This window comes from Poecilia latipinna, unplaced genomic scaffold (assembly GCF_001443285.1).
Source record: "Poecilia latipinna isolate Pla-1442-1.1 unplaced genomic scaffold, P_latipinna-1.0 Scaffold1184, whole genome shotgun sequence".
In the NCBI taxonomy this organism is placed as follows: Eukaryota; Metazoa; Chordata; class Actinopteri; order Cyprinodontiformes; family Poeciliidae; genus Poecilia; species Poecilia latipinna.
The window spans coordinates 109,872-129,164 of NW_015113800.1; the positions used below are offsets into that span (position 1 = coordinate 109,872).

The following is a 19,293-nucleotide window of genomic DNA, read 5'->3' on the forward strand; positions in this document are numbered from 1 at the left end:
GCCGCCTCTCGCTGGAGATAGACAGGCATCTGCACCCCTCCCTACCTAACTAGGGACAAGAGTGGAAGAAAATGATTGGATGGGATTCATCTAACTTCGTCTGGACGGTTCTGGTTCTGGTTCATAGCAGAACCGGGCCTTTCTGGACGGCTCAGCGTCAAAGACAAGCAGCAGCACAGAAAATAAGTGAAATCAGGTTTTTATTCCAGATCCAGAGAAATGCAGCGAGCCGCCACCAGGGCGACGACATTCTAGCATCACTAAAACACGACCAACTTCTCTGCATCAGGTTACAGGAACAACGTAAACAGGCTGAAGATCCAGGTCGGAACCGTCCTGCAGGCTGGTTTTGACCCGAGTTATAGCACACTGAGGAAGTACCAGCTGGTTCTCTGAAACCAGACCTGGTTCTGGTTCTGATCCGTCACCTCCAGAATCGGTACACTCCCAGAACGATGGCGAGGCAGGCAAAGATGGTTGCTGTGAAGGAAACGCAGAAGATAAATGTAAAGCAGCACCGTCTCCGGAACCAGAACCGGAACCAGAACCGGACCCACCTGCCATGTACCGGACCGTCTCCAGCTTCAGAGACTCCAGCACCGTCTTCAGCGACGCCACCTGTAGGTCCATTTTCTTGTTGATCTCCATGTTGTCGTTTTCCAGGTCGGCCTTCTGGAGACACAACGTGATGTCATCAGGAGACAGCCAATCAGAAGCCAGCAGGGTGGACCCACCCACTTCCAGAAGGAACCAATCAGACCTGCAGGTGAGTTACCTTGTGGTAGAACTCTGATGTTGCCTCCATCAGCTTCTTCTCCTGGTCGGTGAACTGAGACAGAGAGCAAGGAGTCTGAGTATTAGAACAAGTCTCGGACTGACCTTCAAGACTGAGTGCTTGAAGATCAGACCGAGTCTGAGTGTGTGACCCTAGACTGTGACTTCTGACCAAGTGTATGTAATATTAAACAGAGTGTGTGTGACGTGAGTCGAGTCTTTCCTGAGACCGGAGAAATGACTCAGGTCTCCTGCTGATTTCTGGATTCAGTGCTGGACTTGTAGACCTGCTGACTCCAGAATCTCTCCTGACCTACCATTTCAGAGGTCCTGCTCCTCTCCAGGTTGATGTCCAGTTTGGTTTCTGCTCTGACTTTCTCACTTTCCTCCTGAAACCAGACGACCTGTTAGCATCTCCACACAGTCGAGTCAGCGTTGAACTCCTCCAAATCCTCCTCACCTTCAGTCTGTTCTGCAGCTGCTCCAACTCTCGCTTCATCTTCTGCAGGAACAAAAATGGGAGTTTATGAACCGCTAACTACTGATTAGCAGGACCGTTAGCAGGTCCAGCAGAGCAGAACCTTCTAACTTCACTACGATCTTTTAATAGTTGCATGTAAACAATAAAGCAGCACAGAATCAGTAAATTCTATTTTTTTAAGACACTATTCCAGAACCAGCACCATGTTGCCATTAGGGCGGCAACATCCCATCATAACAAACACCAGCACTGCGTTACCGTGTTCTCAGACCGCAGGTTGGCGAACTCGCTCTTCTCCAGGATCACCATGTCCTTCCTGATGGAGTCCAGGTGAGCCATGATCTGCTGCACCGCAATCTCCTGCAGAACCACGGTGTTATTAAACATTATTATTCAATGTTTGTCCTGTTTATCTGTAAGCTGATATGACAACAATATGATGTTCTAACTGTGTGGTAATCTAGAAAGAGAATGGAAAGACTTTCTCTTTACACAAACACTTTTAAAGTGCTTGTGTAATAAATGATTTTATTTTTAACTAAGCAACAAAAATATCTGCTACTGCAGCTACAATAATGTTACAAAATGTATTTTTAGCAATTTTGATGTATAGACTCAAACAATATTGTGAAAGAAAAGTCTTGCTTTTAAGGTTTGAGGTAAATTTTTCTTTATAGTTGCACAAAATATGCTTTTCTAACAAATATAACAACATGGCTTGTTATATTTCTGAGTGCAGCTGTAGTTTTATTTTTAAGTTAGAGAAGGATGTAGTTCAGTTTGGTGACCAGCAGTGTGCAGCAACAGATATGAAAGGAGCTCAGCGTCTTTTCGGTAAGAACGTTATGAAGGAAACTTTCCTCAACTTTGAAAGAGCAACTTTTTAAACCTTGCTAACCGTAGCAGCTCTGTGTACCTGCAGTTAGCGACTCATTATAAAAACTCTGAGGTATGAAGTTGTACCTGGTGGGATTTAGTCACCATGTCCTTGTAGACGATGTCCATGTTGGCTGTGGTCAACGTGACCAGAGCTGAGACGATCAGCTCGGCCTGCTGCTTCTCAAAACCTGCCAAAAAAACAACAAAAAACAAAAACAACACAAAAAACTAAAACTGAAAAACTGATTAAAACTAAACCCACAACAAGACTAAAAAAACATAATAAAAACAAGAGAAAATAAGGATTCCATACATCCTCATACAAAGAGCCAATAAAAACATGATTCTGCTTTCCGTAAAACCAAAAATCCCCACAAAGTTCTGCTTCAAACTCATGGACATTTTTTATTCAATAATAAATTAACATTACTATGCTAAAACATCCTAAAAACATTGTTAGTATGTCAAATAACAGCAGTATTGTATAAATATAAAGTCAAGCTAGGGTTTCTAGTTTAAGCTAGCTTTACCAGTGGCTAACTGAATGCTAACACTAACAGAAAACTTTAATTGTTTCTGAAACATGATGAATTTATTCCAAACTTAAGATATAGTTTAATTCACCATAACATGAACAACGAAGACCCAAAATCTGGTTTCCAACAAGGAAGACTGAGATAAAAGGAAAATAATATTGTTTCTGTACAAGCTAACTAGCTTAGCACAGCAAAGTAGGAACAATGCAAAGTTAAAGCCATTTATATTATTACAGTTGGCAATTTATTTAGATTATGAATAAACTGATAATGAAATCATCTTTGTGTTAGCGCTACCGCAGAAGCTAACAGCTGCAGCCCTGTTTGAACTTCAGCCAATCAGCACCAAGGAAAATGAATAGAATGAAAATGTGGAATTTGGCAAAAACTGGAACGGATTTCACGGGATCAGCGGCTCACCACTCTTCTCCAGCTCTATCACCATGGCATGGGAGTCAAAGGTCAGCTTCCTCTGTTCTAGAGGGGTCAGCTCAACCTTCCTCAGGTCAAAGGTCGCAGACGGAGTTCCCACATGGAAACCTAAAACACACACAGCAAACCTGAAGTCCTGACACGGAACAGGAACTGGATGGAGGTGGGCTCAAGTGGAGCACATTTTAACATTTCCTGGACCGTACCCGGGCCGTGTCCTGGTTCTGGGACTGGACCCAGGCTGTGTTCTGGTTCTTGGACCGGATCCGGGCCAGGTTCTGGTTCCTGGACCGGACCCGGGCTATGTTCTGGTTCAGGCTTTGTTCTACTTCCAACCAAAACCATTAAAACCATCAGATTTCTCAGCATTTTACTGGAAATGTTGTTGGTTCTGCTCCAACATCATGAGATGTTCTGGTGCTTTCAACATCAACATCCAAGCTCTAAGATTGGAAAATTCTTATTGTTGATTTTTGGATGTGATACTGTCAGCATTAATTACTTTATTGAGCCATTTATTATTTCTGATTTTACTGACACTTTTGGCAGGATCAGTCCTCCGTAGAACAAATGCGCTTCTACAAACTACGAACGATTCCTGGCGGCGAATCGTTCGTTATTTCAGTTCAGTAGTGTAACTTCATTTTTTATGTTGTTGCCGGGCAACAGTCAATGTTTTATGAAATCATTAAATCAGAGCTGGGTGACCCGACGTCAAACTAATCGTTTAGGAACAAAACTTTTGTGTGACAAACCTTGAGAAAAAGTCAGAGTGAAAACTAGACATGTTGGAAAGAGAAGCTGCCCTGAGGAAGAGGAGGATGAGGAAAAGGACTTCCAGGCATGCTTCCAGTTACACCTTTTCTGCACCAAACTCCCTCCGACCAATCAGAGATCAAGGAACATCATCCAGAACCAGCAGAACGATCTCAAACTGTGCACATGCGCACTTTGACCCCTGACTTTTAGCACAGATTGCCTCGTACCCCTCCCTCCTCCATGGCGCTCACCTCTCCACGCGCCCAGCCGCCGCGCGACGAGACGCCGCAGCAGGGGGTTCATCCCGGAAGCGCCCTCGTTCACCTGAACCGATACCAGCCGAACTTCAGCCGAACTTTACCAAAGCAGCGCGCGCTCAGCGGAAAGACAGCTGACCGGACAGAATTGACGGTGGTGCTTTCACGGACAGTCGGATCTGCAACAGTCATGTCCGTCATGCCCATGGAGCCCTCTAGTGGTGAATACCAGTGTAGATAAACTACGTTTAATATTCCAGACTTATACAAGTGAAAAATAGGTAAAATAAAACAATAAAAAGATCATTTAAATCCAGAACCTCAGCTTTCACCTCAGATCCTTCTCCAACAACATAATTCTGCTCAGGATTTTGAATATTTCCTGTTTTATAACGTGTTCTAACTAAGCTATAGATATTTTTTTCTCATTATTATTAGCTAAAATTATTTTCCAGAAGTTATTTTCTGGGGAACTTTTAATATTTAAGGTTTACATTTATTTGTAATATAGCAACAAAAATAAACATCAATACCTGACATATTAATGCACAATAATCCACTACTTCAAGGCTCCATAAATTAAATTTCTTGTAAAACTTTCGATCCATGTTTATTATGAGTGGATGTCTTTGAATGACAAATAAGTCAGACAGGTCAGGCCAATATCGGAATATGATATAAAAAAAAATAAAACAGAGTTGATTAGATGGAAAACGTTGGATAAAATAAAGAACTTAAACTTTATTAATAAGTAATTTTTATTCTAAAGTACATGTAACCCGTTGAACCTGCAGAAATTAATTACAATCCGTCAACATGGTGGTTTTATTTGACTAGTAAAGAAGTTATTTGGTAACATTGAATGCGTTTGATAACGTACCACACAACTTGTTTTAGTAAGAAACATCTAAAGTAGAGAAAACGTGTAAAGAGATGAAAAGAGCTATGTGACAACATAACAGCTGATGTATTTATCAGACCGGAAGCAGGCCGAACCTCGGTGCTGTTATGTCCACTTGTTTAGTATCAATAAAGTTTCCGCCTTCACCCCGTCCCGCCCCCTGACTGGCTGTCATGGCGGCGCAAGCGGATAGCTGGAGCTGGTTTACGGCTTTAGCTGTGGGAGTTTCTCTGTTCAAATGTCTCTTCATCAACGCTTAGTGAGTGGAAACAATCCTGCGTGGGCTGCTGCCTTCCCGCGGTTCTGATCCACACCCACGGTTTTGATTTTAGCATCAGGCTAACCGGCTGCTAGCAGCGAGCAACCTGCTTCTAAATGTTTAAAATTAAATATTAATGTTTAAAATTATAAATGTGAAGTTTGTTAGAGTTGGTCTGAATGGATAAAATATTATATAATGTTAGAACTGTTTATTAAAAATTATAAAAGTTTATTCTGAGTTTAAGTTGACGTGTTTTTACCTGAAGCAAGAGTAGCTGATTAGCCGGAAGATGGCGCTGTTTGACTGAAAGAGTCTGAAACCAATTTAATGTTCGAGAAAAGTTAATTTATTGCTTTAATTCAGTTCAAAAAGTTTTAAACTGGCTTAAATGTTATTAATGATAGTTTGTGTTGATAACTGGGTTGGACTGAGCCACAGCTACTCTGGACTGACGTTAGTATTGGAGAAAAACACTAAAAACGAATTAAGCAGCGTTTTAAAGCTGGTTAAAATAACCCAGTTCTAGTTTGATGGTTCTGTTGTGTCCAGTCACTCCACAGACTTTGAGGTCCACAGGAACTGGCTGGCCATCACCCACAGCCTGCCGCTGTCCCGTTGGTACCATGAGGTCAGTCCGTGTTCAGGACCCGGACCGGGCAGAACCCGGACTCCGCCGCTGTCTAACTGCCGCTGCTCTGCCTCCAGAACTCGTCGGAGTGGACGCTGGACTACCCGCCGCTGTTCGCCTGGCTGGAGCGGGGCCTAGCGCAGGCAGCGCGCCACTGGGACGGCGACATGCTGCGGCTGGACAACCTGAACTACGCCAGTCCGGCCACGGTTCTGTTCCAGAGGCTGTCAGTGGTCTGCACCGACCTGCTGTTCATCTACGCGGCCAGAGAGTGAGTCCAGAACACGCACACCCCGGGACAGGAAGTCCCGCTCCATAACCATGGCGACTGAAGGTTTGAGTGCAGGATGAAGCTCTGGAAATGATCGAGGATCTAAAACATGAACAGGGTTTTTATGATGCGTCCCTACAGGACAGGATTAGAGTTTAGTCGTTTCTTGGTTTGGTTGTTTTCTTTGTTTTTACATATTTACAGTCTAAACTCAGGAACAGGACAGTGTGATTTAAACTGCTTTCTGTATTAATCGGCTCAGAAACTGAGGAAAGGTCTCTCTATGTTTGTGGTTTTAATTATTACAGAAACCTCCTTCATAAATGAGAAATAATTTGTTTTACTGAATGTTTTCAAAGTAATTTTCAGATTTTGTCACCTTGTAGATGAAAATTGTCTGTCTGCATCCAGTTTCTGACTGCAGGCTGGTTTTGATCCAGTTTAGAAGCATAATCTTAAATCAACTAGAGCAGTGTTTCCCAATTCTGGTCCTTATCCACACTGTCCTACATGTTTTAGAAGTTTACCTGCTTTAATGTGTCTGATTCAACTGATTAACAGGCGTTTGTTGAACTGCAATCAGTCATCAATTGAAATCAGCAAGGAAATACCTAAAACATGCAGGGTAGTGTGCCTTGAGGACCAGGGTTGGGAAACACTGAACTAGAGGGCCACATATGGCCCACGGACCCCACTTTGAACACCCTTCACACCAATCCCTCCCTCTGAGCACGCATGTGGCGACAGTGGGGAGGAAAAACTCCCCTTTAAAAGGAAGAAACCAGCAGAACCTACTTCCTGGTTCTGAACCGTCTCCACGTCCTGCTCTCTCTCTCTCAGCTCTCATTGGTCAGTTTCCAACTTGTCCCGCCTTTCCCAGATCTGATTGGCCTGGAGTTCCCGTTGGTGTCGGTTCTGAAGGTTCTGGCTCGGGTTCTGCTCCTGAATCAGGTTGGGTCTGTCCTCCAGGTGCTGCCGGTGCATTCGGGTGCAGAAGGCTCCGCAGGTCGTTCTGAGCCAGCCGTCCTTCGTCCTCGCTGTGCTGCTGCTCTGGAACTTCGGCCTCCTCATCGTCGACCGTATCCTTCCTCTGCTGCAGGTCTGAGAGGTTCTGCTGACCGACCCGGTCCAGAACATGGGGAACCAGAACCTAGGGGTCCAGGTGATTACATCATAAAAAGTGTTTTCTTTCATGCTTCGTGTCAGACATCCACTTCCAGTACAACGGCTTCCTGTTCGGCTTCCTGCTGCTCTCTGTGGCCAGACACCTGCAGGTAGACTCTTATTTTGAAGGGCGGGCCATCGAGAGGAAGTGACTAATGGATGTTGTGTGGTCAGTCTCGCCACCTGCAGGGGGCGCTGCTGTTCGCCGTGCTGCTCAACCTGAAACACATCTTCTTGTACGTGGCGCCGGCTTACGGAATCTTCCTGCTGAGGAGCTACTGCTTCACTCTGGACCGGCCAGGTCAGGTTCTGGTTCTGGTTCTTGTTCTGGTCCTGGTCCTGGTCCGGTCCGGTCTGGTCTCCTCATGCTCCCTGTTCTCCTGCAGACGGCTCCATCAGGTGGAGCAGCTTCGCTCCACTGCGGCTGCTGGCGCTGGGCAGCATCGTCGTCTCCGTCTTCGCTCTGTCCTTTGGCCCCTTTGTTGCCATGGTGAGTTCCGCCTTTACACTGACGACTGAAGAATAACAAAACTGAAAGTGCTGCAGACTCCTCCAGACCACCAGGGGGAGCCAGCACTGTGTTGAACCTGACCCTCTGTTAAAATGGACAGCCAGATGAAAGTTGCATGTGTTTTTGAGACATTTTTTATAGTTTGACAGAACAGCAGCATGTTTATGTAGGTAATTTTACCAACTCCAGACTCCCTCTAGAGGTCTGGAGGATTTCTGCTCTGTGGAGAATTACATGTTAAGCTGTTTATGACATCTTCCCTTTTTTATTTCTTCTAGTTTTTCTGCGTTTCTGTTTGTTTTTACATCATTCGCGTGTTTGCTGTTCGGAGGCGATTATTGTATCGTTTATCATTTATTGTGATCGGAATTTTGATTTTCACAATAAATGTCAGATGTTTTATTGTCAAAATTATTTTTTAGTATTTGTTTCTGTTTAATAAGGTTATCAATAAATATCAGTAAATAATTAGTGATGCAGATCAAAATGTTTTAGAAATTATTATTTTTCAAGATTTTAGTCTTGAAAATGGGCTCATCAATAGACTTATTGTTATCACAACTTCACCACCAGATGATAAACTTTATCGCTCAGACTGTTTGATGCGTATTTGCACCCGTCAGCTTCTCTAGACCTCGAGTTTGCACTATTCAGACCTGATGATGATGATGATGATGCTGGTGGTGCATTCAGGGCCAGCTGTCCCAGGTGGTGTCGCGGCTCTTCCCCTTCAGGCGAGGCCTCTGTCACGCCTACTGGGCCCCCAACGCCTGGGCGCTCTACAGCGGTGCCGACAAGGCGCTGGCGGTGCTTGGTGAGGAAGCCGCTCCGCAGTCAGTTCTGTGATCCGTCCAACCCGACCCAGTCAGAACCGCTCTCTGTTTTCTTCCAGGCGTCCGTCTGAAGCTGCTGCAGGAGGCGGAGCTTCCCCGGGCCGCCATGACGGGTGGTCTAGTCCAGGAGGTCCAGCACGCCGTCCTGCCGTCCGTCCCTCCGGCCGCCACGCTGCTCTGCACGCTGCTAGCTGTTGTGGTGAGTCGGAATCGACCCGGCCCGCCTGCATGCACCAGAACTATCCTTTGAAACCTTTCTCCTCTTTACAGCCGGCGCTGGTCTCCATCTGGCGCCGGCGCCGTGGCAACCGGGCCTTCCTGCGCTGCCTGCTGCTCTGTGCTCTGGCCTCCTTCCTGTTCGGCTGGCACGTTCACGAGAAAGCCATCCTGCTGGCCGTGCTGCCACTCAGGTCAGACGTCCACCAGGAGGCAGAGTCAGCTAGTGGAATGATACTAATCTAGTTAATTTAAAAAAAAAATGTCTCTAGAAGCTGTTATGCAATGAGATTTGGGTTCTTAGAGTTGTGTTTTTATGTTTTTGTGCTGGAATCTGCCAGCCTGACATGGGGCCCTGTTGCCCTGCATTAACCCTCCTCTGTGTGTTGCCCTGCAGCATCCTGGCTGTGGAGAGCAGAGAGGATGCTGGGATCTTCCTGGTCCTATCCACCACTGGACATTACTCGCTGTTCCCGCTGCTCTTCACCCCCGCAGGTAAACAGGAAGCTCTCATCACAAAACTTTATTTTGAAAGGTTTTGATCAGTTTTTCAATTATGAAAATCCAGAAATATGAAGAGAATAACTCGGCATGTTCCCAAAGCGTGATGACATCACTTCCTGTAGGCCAGCTCATGTTTCCTAGACGTTTGAATGTTTTGGAGCAGCAGCTGGAGACCGTTCAAACCGTAACCGTACAGAGAGTTAAAAGCTCACTGACCTGTCAATACGTCCAGTATGAAACCATTAATCAGATCGATCCATAAAATAATCATCAGATAATTTACTGATCGATAAACAGGAGAGCCTTATTTAGCCGCATTTTATTCAACTTTTCCATCATTAACCCTAGACATGCGTCATAATTCAGCAGGATTATTATTATTTACATCCGAGTGTTAATAATAATAATAATAATAACAATAATGGAGGCCGTCTGAGTTTCTCCTGCATGTTTTCCAGAGATGATCATCAAGGTGTGTCTGATGCTGATGTTCACCATCTACTCCTTCACTGCCCTGGGAAACCTGCACAGGTAAACACACACCTGGTCCCTCCAGGTGAACACACACACCTGGTCCCTCCAGGTAAACACACACACCTGGCTGACATCAGAATGTAATCAGATTACTCTCTTCTCAGGTCTCAGGGTTCTCTGCTCCGCCCCATGGAGGTCGCCTACCTGCTGGGGCTGGCTGCTGTGGCGATTGCCTGCGAGTTCATTTTCCCATTATCACCGTGGCAACAGAAGCTGCCGTTCCTCCCGCTGCTGGCGACCTCTGTGTACTGCGCCGTCGGGGTCAGCTACTCATTCCTGAGGCTCTACGCCACTCTGTTGCGCAGTGACGACAAACGCAAACAGCTCTGAGGTCACGAGGTCAACAGGGGGCAGGGCCACCTAACACACAACAGAACTACTGGGGACCAGGAGAGAACGGACTTATCTGGTTCTGGTCGGTGTTGACTTGAGACAATAATCACCATGACAACAGCGTGAATGGGAGAGGAGGAGGATGAACAGACGACTTGTTAGAGACTTGGACCAAACAGCTGCTGAAAAAATTATTTTAATAAACGGTTCGTCTCCCTTCAGTGTCTGTTTGACTTCAGTCTAAAGATGAGTCGACTCGGACTTAAAGCTTGACTTGGACTCGTGGTCTGAGACTTGAGTCTTACTGCCAGTTTTTCACACTTTATTTCATGACTTGGATCATCTCGGAACCAAATAAACGTCTCTGACCTCCAACCTCTCGCTGCTAAGCTAACTGTTACATTACAAGAAACCATCCTGCTGAGAATATCAAAATAAAAGCAGTTCCTGTTCTGCTCATTGAGAAGTTTAACACGGTTGTTTACTTCCTCCATTTTGATTTGTTCATTGTGATCTTAACAGCCAATCAGACGTCAGAGTTTTTTCTGTTATCTGTGGAAATCAGAGCATCGTCTGCATAACGTTTTCCAGTCATAGTTTCACTGATCCGTTTCCTTTTATCGTTTATTGAATCAGTTTCAGTGAAACTGATTAGAAATGTAATAAGAAATAAGTGACTGACGTTCACTTGTTTAAAAACTTTATTAATAAGGCAACAAAAACACAAAACAGTCACAGTTTTCATTCACAATAAAAATGAGTTTTGTTATATTGAGACTGAATGAAGACCAGTTAACAGCTGTAACCTTACTCACCTCATCATCATCATCATTGCTCCAAGCTGAGGATTAAAATCGGGTGTTTTTATCAGAGTTCCGCCTGCTGCTGGTCATCAACTATAAATAGCAGGGCTAAATGTGGAGTAAATGACAGAATAAATTCTTCAAACTAAAGGCCACAGTTTGGGTTTTTCTTAAAACTTAAATTCACAGCAAAAGGAAAAAAACAAATCATTGTAATTCCCGTGTTGACCACTAGATGTCAGTAGCCATTACGTTCGTGTGTTTAAATACTTCTGGGTTTTCCTCCGATACATCAACGTATTACGGCCATTGTAGATAAAAAAAAGAGTGCACTTCTGATAATAAAAAAAAACTGAAAAAGAGTTAATTTCTGAATTTGGAAAAAGTCAAAATTTTAAGAAAATTTCTAGCAAAATTACTGAGTTTTAAAAGTTTAATATTTCTGCCAAAAACTCAGAAATTTTGAGATTAACCTAAAAATTTTCATAAAGGAAAAACTAGAAACATTTTAAAAAGTTGAACATTTTTTAAACTTAGAGGGTTTTTTTTTTTTTTAGAACATTTCTGGAAATTTTTTGGTACAAATTAGCTTTTTTTCTGTCTACCACAGCCCAATACACTGTTGTACTCCAATGGCCCGGTTCTGCTCTGACCCGGTTCTGCTCTGAACTCCCTGGACTGGTTCAGAGCAGCAGGTATTAGGATGTCCTGTGTCTGTAAATGTTTGAACTAGACTCAGGGTGTTTTTTGGTGACGTGTTTAATATTTAGAGCTTTAAGGAGGAGCTGCAGAAGCAAAGGAGGTGGATTATCTGATGTGTTGCTCTGCATCAGGGAATCGGACTCAGTTTCACTCTGAGTCGTATTAACCTGAATATGTGAAACCCATTTAAAACTGATGTTAATAAGTAACGGTCTACAATCTATAAGTTCTTAAAATGAAATATTGCCCCCTGTTCTGTCATTGATGAGTTCCACCAGGATTTCACAATTTGTGAGATTTTTTTTTTTTTTTTTTGCAATCAACATTAATTTAGAAAGAATAAATTTAGAGAGTACGCCATATTTGTGCTCATGTTTGACGGTAAATGTGACTCTTTGTTTCTCGCTGTATAGATCGTGAACTATGACATCAAGTCAGGCTGAGGCAGCAGAGTAGTAGAAGTATGAAACACTGCCACCTACAGGTGGGAGATAGCATCACTTAAATACGATGTTTTTTATCATTCTTGTGGAAAATTTGCAGTAAACTCATAACTCGCATGAAAACATTTGGAAATCTGTTGATTATACAGGAGTTTCCATGACAGCGGATAAAAAAAAACTAGATGATCTGGCAGTAAACTGATAAAACTGCTTTGATTAAATGAGACTATTTAAGCTACCAACTGTTATCCTGAATATCCTGAAGCTTCTGTTCAGGTGTCCCTCATAAAAAGCTACGGTGAGCCAGATGTGGCCCCCTGGCCTTGACTTTGACACTTGATGCATCATTCGCTGGTGACTCTGTTGAGGCTCCAGTTTTAGTTTGAACTTCCCTCTGCTCTCCTACCAGTTGCCAACATTCACATACCAAATCTGAAACAGTCAGATGATGCTGTTTGCTAATAACTCGTTAGCCTTTAAAATTATTATCCATGAGTTAAAGTGAACTCGACATTTTGTTCAGAAACATGACTTCATGTTTGTGACCTTGAATGGGAAACGTTAATCATGTGTGCGACAGCTGCAGCAGTTAGCTTCTCTTGATGAGCTAATGAACTGATTCCTGACCGGCCGATAAAATTCTGATGCTTAATATTTATGATTGTACCAGAATTAATGTTTTTTTGTTAAAGCCGGTTTGTATATTGGATTTGTGGTTGTTGATAAATGTTTTCATTATTTAAGAAATATTGTAAAACATCTTTAATTTTGAACCTTCAGATATCGAATATCTGGAATGTGAAAATATTTTATGATGATTTTTTTTTAACTAAATATCAAACTGTTCAGAGATGAGTGTAGAAATGTTTTTGTGAAGGGTAAAAACATCCGGCCATATGAAATCCATCATGGCGGAAAGTCCGAGCCGCAGCAGCAGCTTCCGAAAACCCAGACATATTCCTGAGTTGGGCCAGAACCGGACGGCTGCTGGGCTCCGTTTAAAGTTCTGTGGGTTTGATTGGTGTGGATGGGTTGATTTTAGGGGTCCTCCCAGAGTCTGGTGTGTGATTGGTCGATTTGGAGTGGCCGCAGCGATTGGTCAGTTCTCAACGGCGGGCTGGCGGCCTTTCACAATGATCTCTAGAACCGGTGTCAGATCCATCAGGGTCCGCAGCATGTCCATGATGTCCGGGTGCTCCTTGGCTCCGTCAATGAACTCCTCCAGCGTCAGCTCACCTGGGACGGGTCAGAGGTCAGAGGCGCCATACCAGTCCGGCTCTGGACGGGAAGCGGAGCGCTGTTCTTACCTTCACCCTTCACGTCGATCTTCTCATAGATGAGTGTCACGATCTCCTCTGGGTCGATGTCCCTGTTCCGGGTGATGTCCTGGATGGCCTGCAGGGGGAGACAAACACAGTGTTCAAACAGAGACTGGTTCTGATTCTGGTTCTGGTTCTGGTCCTGATCTGTCATCAAACCAATCAGAACAAGGGACCTCCTGCTTGTCCATCTGACGGCACCAAACATCCACTGGTGTCCTAGGCTAACCCACTAATAACAGAGATAATTGTTTGTTTAGCACACTTAGCTTAGCCAAATAAAGTTCCCAGACTTTGTGGAGAGAGCAATAATCTCTGATGTGTCATTGACACATTGCTTGTTTCAACATGGTTGAATTAGTTCTTTAGCATTAGCTTTCTGCTAATTATCATGTTGGTGAAGCACTTTAGCGTTACCAGAACTAATGTTTATGAGTTGTGCTGTAGGGTTAGCACAGCTAACATTTTAGCTAGCTGAGCCCACTGCTGGAATCTTTGATTAAATCAGATAATAAAAGATTAAAACTGATGATAAATAATAGCAAAGCCTTCCAGGTGGTTCTGTTGGACCCAGTGATGTTCTGGTGAACCAGACAACTCTAAGTACAGAGAGTTCATTCAGCAGATTAGCACCAGGCTAATTTCAGAGTTAATCTCTGCTGGCTGCTGACTTGGATTTCCTTAAACCTTAGGAACTTTCTCTCTCTTTGGACCCGGTTGGTATTTTTAGTCTTCTGCAGTGAGGAAGATGAGGAGTAGACAGATGTTTGCTCCACTCATCAGAACCAGACCAGAAGACAAGTCTCCAAAACTGAAGCGGTTTGTTCCTGAGTATTTGAAGCTTTCCTGACCGATCAGAACCATCCAGAACCGCTGAAGTCTGGACTATATTTAGCTTCAAAGTAAATATTAAGTTATCAAGCTAATTATTTATTTAGCGAGCTAAATGTTTACCATCAAACAGCGAGAAACTGTTTTCAAAATAAATATTTTGCTAGCTAACTATTTAGCTTCAATTTAAGTACTTATTAAGCTAAATATTTAGATTCATACTCATTAGCAAAGTAATTATTTCTCTTCAAAATAAATAGTTTTATTGTAGCTATTAAGTTTCAAATTAAATAGAAATCTAAATATTTAGCTTCGAAGTAAATATTACACATTTACAGATTAATGAATAACGTGGCTAAAATGTGACTTAATGAAGCCACATTTATTTATTTTATAACATAAGCCCAATTATTGCAATTATTATCTTTAACTTTGCAAACAGCAGGAGTAGAGGGAAACCCAGAATGGAGCTTCTGAAGCTGAACTGACCAGCAGAAGCTGAACTCCAAAGTTAATCTTAATAAATTCTGTGTACCATTTCTACCTGATAGATTAGGATTAATCTGCTGTTCAGGTCTTTAAGGTGGTTTTAAGGAGCTCAGACGGTTTTACTTTTCTACTTTTTTCAGCTCCTGAACAAAGAACAAGCAGCTTAGAGAACGGAGTGGCCAGTAGTGAATGTTTCAGGATGACCTCCGTCCTCCAGAGGCATCTCAAGGTTCTGGACGGTTTCCTCTTAATGCTGTAATGTCCCTGGATTTCAGGTTCCTGCTGGCTGCAGGTGGGTGCCGATTTCTGCCAGTAGGTGGCAGAGTTTTTACGGTTTAGGTGGATTTAATCTGATGGTTTGACACGTTAATTAGCTGAGTAATGGAGCTACTACAGAAGCCTAGAGGGTCCAACATGCTTTGGGTTTTTAAATGTAGAAGAAGAGAGCGTCACCGTGAAGATGGTCTCCAGCTCATCCTTATCAATCTTCCCGTTCCCGTCCTGATCGAACAGCTTGAAGTACCACTTCAGCTTCTGGTTGATCTCTCCCTTCAGCAGCAGGCTGATGGCCGCGATGTATTCCACAAAGTCAATGTAGCCGTCCTGCAGACACAACCCAGGGCGTTAAAACCCATAAAACCCAGACCCGGTTCCTGCAGACAGAACCATAACCCTGGAGGAACCGACCCAGGACCTGGAGGAACCTTACTGAGCAGCTTCCGGTGGACAGCAGAACCCGGTTTGGACCAGGAATATTCTCTGGTTTCTCTCAGAGATGCTGATCGGGTCCAGATCAGCAGAGCTCTGAGCTGGAGGTCAGAGGTCATTTGGTTCTGTTGGACCGTAGTGATTAGTCAGTATTAGTGACCCGGTTCTGTTCAGGTCTCTAACTCTGTTTGGTTCTGGAATCAGGAACCCAGTCAGAATTCTGTATTATGAAGAACCGGTCCAGTCCGGTCCACTTCTGATGAAGGAGTCCAGGACCAGAGCCGACCCAGTTACTACAGTTACCAAACACAGCACAGCAGTGGTTCTGGTTCCTGGTTCTGATTAGATGACAGAGAATCTGAGGGATTTTATATTAATATGATCAAAGAATAAAAATCCATCCATCCATCCATCCATCCATCCATCTATCCATCCATCCATCCATCCATCTCAGAATCCAATCACCTTCTGGTTGACCTGGTTGTGATCTCTAACACCTCCATTGTTATGAAACATTCTGGTCAGACCTACGTTTGTTCTGTTTTCATGCATGAAGCGTCCCATAACAGTTCCATGAGCCTCAGATTTAAAACTGCTGCAGTTTTCAGAGCTGTTCTGCTGGAACCAGGCATGGTTCTGCTTCACTGAGTGGGATCTGACCCCTAACCCTATCCTAAGGAACCCCAACTATCAACCCTGAGAAACCCCACTCATCAGCCCTAAGGAACCCCAACCATCAGCCCTAAGGAACCCCACTCATCAGCCCTAAGGAACCCCACTCATCAGCCCTAAGGAACCCCAACCATCAGCCCTGAGGAACCCCTGTCCCCCCCCCCCCCAGCCTGCGCACGCACCCCGTCCATGTCGAAGGTGAAGAAGACCTGCTCCACGTAGCTGTTGGCGTTCTCCGTGATGCCCTTCAGGTTGAGGATTGCTTTGAGCTCGAACAGCGTGATGAGTCCGGACGGAGACTCTTTCATGAACTTGTTGTACCAGTGGTGCATGTCCTCGGCCAGGATGTCGTCCAGGTTGGAGCCGTGGTTCCCCATGGCTGCAGCTCCGGCACCGCGGACCCAGAGAGCGGCAGAACCGGGCTGCCGTGACCGCAGAGCAGAAGTCACAGCTCTGTGTGTAACCCGCTTAGGTTCTGGAGAAATTAGCGACGCTCCGAAAATAAACCGCTAATGGGATGAGCCGCAGCGCTGCCAGCGGTTCTGGACACCGAGATCTGGGTCTAGAACCACAGGGCTTACGTAACCGGCTGGCCAGGTTCGACCCGCAAGGATGAAAATAACCGGCAGCGGCACCGTTCTGGAGCAGGTTCGGGAAAGTTTCATCCCAAGTTCAGGTCGGTTCTGCTCCATAATAAACTCCTGATCCTCCGGTTCTGTCAGCTGGTCCGGTTCCGTTGGACCAGAAGGAGGTCCAATAATGGGCTCAAACCAATAAAACCAAACTCATGAAGCCTCGTTCATAGAAACAACTACCACACAAAGGGCTAAAGTAAGTACACCCTCTTTCATCTGGGGTGTACTTACTTTAACATCTTTCCTCTTTCATCTAGGTTAAAGTAAGTACATTTTGTATGGAACAGTGTATATTAGTGTAACAGACGAAAGAGGTCAAAGTAAGTACACCCCAACTGTTCTATGTTAGTAAGTACACCTTTACACTAGTAATTATTGAATTGTGAATAAAACATTTTAATAGTCGAAGCTTCTTTACATCAGGGGTGCCCAAACTTTTTGCGTCCTGGGCCAGAATCCCACAGCTGAAATAATCATATTGATTTTCAAACTTAAAATGCAAAATAATGTTCATGTAAAATTATGTTGGTTTTTTTTAATGCTTAGCAATAAATTAAATATGCAATATTTTAATTAAACAAAATTGCAACATTCTTTGTATTAGGTAAAGGCGGACAGTTTTCTAACTTTTTTTTCAGTTTATTTAATAAATTTTTTAAATTCTATTCTCAGTAACAAAACAGAGAGCTTTCTTCAAAAAAAGTTTATTTTACTAATCAAGTTTAATAAAAAATAAATATGCTCCAGTGTTTTTTTTTTATGTAAAAAGTTGCTGGATGTTTACAACCCTACTTACTATGAAATTAAAATAAAATTCAGCTATTAAAAGAATTAAATATTAATTAATTTTCTCACTGAAAATCATGCTAAAAAAATGATAAAAGTGTCCATTAGAGGGACAAATTAATACCATTCTTGAACTACAGTCAGGGGGCCATATTAAATTGTCCCAGGATCCGCCATGCAGACTCTTCTTCTCTCTGATTGGTTCCTCCAGCAGCAAATCCTCCTGGGCCATGCGGTCCAGGTGTTTGGTTGACCTTTGGCCTTGGCAGCAGCAGCTGTCCGTCACGGCAAGGTGTTGCGGTAACTTGGGTGGTTCTTGGCAGCGACGCAGCTATTTCCACTCCTGCTGCTGCTGGTTTTTATTTCAGGCTGCAGCGCCTCAATCTGAGGATCAAACAGCTTAACAGAATCAGATTGAGGCGCCGGCAGCGGCAGCTAGCCAGCTAACGCTTCAGCATCAAATCCTGCTTTTCCAAGAAGGAGTCCCCGCAGATTACAGCTCCTCAGCCAGCTGAGGAAAATCCTCACTGAGCATGCTCAGTATAGGACACTTTTTTTAAAAATTAAATCCAAAGAGTCATGTAACATTTATTGTTTATCTGCTCAAATAAACTTATAAATGTAAAATTTTATTGAGACAAACAAAATAGATTTTTCTAGGAAGGAGTTCTGTAAATCATTTAAGATTAATAAAATCAGTCAGGGTTACAATTTACTGATTTAACTTATGTAAGAGTGACTGATGGAGGTAAAAGGGATGAAAAAAAACAGGACAATAATTTACAAATGTGTATTTTACAGAACACTTTTTAAACTGCTTTAAGATTTATTTGTAGTAAAATGTATCACCCTAAAAAATATTTAGCAAGGGGCCACACAAAATCATGCAGGGTCAGGCTGCACTTTGGGCACCCCTATTTTAAAGGTTAAAGATTTCACTTTGACAGATTTCTTCCTTAAATGGTTTTCTGATTATCTGAGTGAATAATTTTTGTTTCCATTCTTTGGACTTTTGTTTTTTTTTCACTCTTTGCCAATCCACTACATTTACCACTGTAGATTATCTTCTCTTCTTTCTTTATCTGATCATTAGGTTAACCGTTAACTTGATTTAAATTAGCATGGTTTAATAAGCTGAAATAGTTAAACTCTTATCTTAGCTAACCATACTTATCTTTAGTTTAGCATGCTGTAGGTTACCTTATCTTAGGTAAGCTAAACTAAAGCTTAACTAAGCTAATTCATATCATGTTAAACATAACCCAACCAAGTTAACTAAACTAACCTGAGACAGATTAAAATAAACTACCAAGAAAAGCTACTCTGACACAGCTCATCTAAGATAAATTAATCTTAAACTAGACCATTCTAAATTAAAGGTAAGCTAAGGTAAAGTATAACACTAAAAGAAATTAATCTCAACCAATATTACTTTAAGCTCATTTAAGCTCATCTAATTAAACTGATATTATCTTAGTTAGATTATTTTAGCTGGGTCAGTTTATCTGAGTATGCCAATCTAATGCTAAACTAGGCTCAAATGGCTTAGTTTACCATTTGACCAACACGCTTCAGCATCAAATCCTAACACCTAACATTATCCTAACTTAGTTTAGCTTAATTAAGCTAA

General features: G+C 43.1%; 3 protein-coding genes across 4 annotated transcripts in view; 1 reads left to right on the plus strand and 2 right to left on the minus strand.

Annotated features, from left to right (window-relative positions):
• Window positions 1-183: 183 nt before the first annotated feature.
• Window positions 184-7,139, minus strand: ccdc90b (coiled-coil domain containing 90B). Of its 2 annotated transcripts, none has more exons than XM_015053506.1 (9): window positions 6,976-7,139; window positions 3,091-3,210; window positions 2,219-2,322; window positions 1,514-1,615; window positions 1,235-1,276; window positions 1,092-1,163; window positions 776-829; window positions 558-672; window positions 184-480 (listed from the first exon to the last, which is right to left on the minus strand). In XM_015053506.1, exons 1-9 carry the CDS (start codon window positions 7,025-7,027, stop codon window positions 425-427), a joined length of 717 nt encoding a protein of 238 aa, XP_014908992.1. In that variant the 5' UTR covers window positions 7,028-7,139; the 3' UTR covers window positions 184-424. The 2 variants fall into 2 exon arrangements, with proteins under 2 accessions (XP_014908992.1, XP_014908991.1); XM_015053505.1 differs by lacking the exon at window positions 6,976-7,139 and adding an exon at window positions 4,113-4,317.
• The window catches only part of alg8 (ALG8 alpha-1,3-glucosyltransferase), an 18,408-nt gene continuing 4,244 nt past the window's right edge, over window positions 5,130-19,293 (plus strand). Inside the window, exons 1-14 of the mRNA XM_015053503.1 lie at window positions 5,130-5,278; window positions 5,831-5,909; window positions 5,987-6,180; window positions 7,150-7,259; window positions 7,387-7,454; window positions 7,519-7,645; window positions 7,731-7,834; window positions 8,549-8,669; window positions 8,748-8,887; window positions 8,959-9,098; window positions 9,302-9,399; window positions 9,867-9,939; window positions 10,047-10,965; window positions 13,787-13,792. Of these exons, the coding sequence (XP_014908989.1) occupies window positions 5,193-5,278; window positions 5,831-5,909; window positions 5,987-6,180; window positions 7,150-7,259; window positions 7,387-7,454; window positions 7,519-7,645; window positions 7,731-7,834; window positions 8,549-8,669; window positions 8,748-8,887; window positions 8,959-9,098; window positions 9,302-9,399; window positions 9,867-9,939; window positions 10,047-10,272 (1,566 nt within the window). The 5' untranslated portion in view covers window positions 5,130-5,192 and the 3' untranslated portion in view covers window positions 10,273-10,965; window positions 13,787-13,792. The remainder of the gene's footprint in view (window positions 5,279-5,830; window positions 5,910-5,986; window positions 6,181-7,149; window positions 7,260-7,386; window positions 7,455-7,518; window positions 7,646-7,730; window positions 7,835-8,548; window positions 8,670-8,747; window positions 8,888-8,958; window positions 9,099-9,301; window positions 9,400-9,866; window positions 9,940-10,046; window positions 10,966-13,786; window positions 13,793-19,293) is intronic.
• On the minus strand, window positions 13,042-16,906 carry guca1d (guanylate cyclase activator 1d). Its single transcript, XM_015053507.1, has 4 exons — window positions 16,425-16,906; window positions 15,316-15,465; window positions 13,531-13,618; window positions 13,042-13,459 (listed from the first exon to the last, which is right to left on the minus strand). The coding sequence occupies exons 1-4, from the start codon at window positions 16,617-16,619 to the stop codon at window positions 13,323-13,325; spliced, it is 570 nt and encodes a 189-aa protein (XP_014908993.1). The 5' UTR covers window positions 16,620-16,906; the 3' UTR covers window positions 13,042-13,322.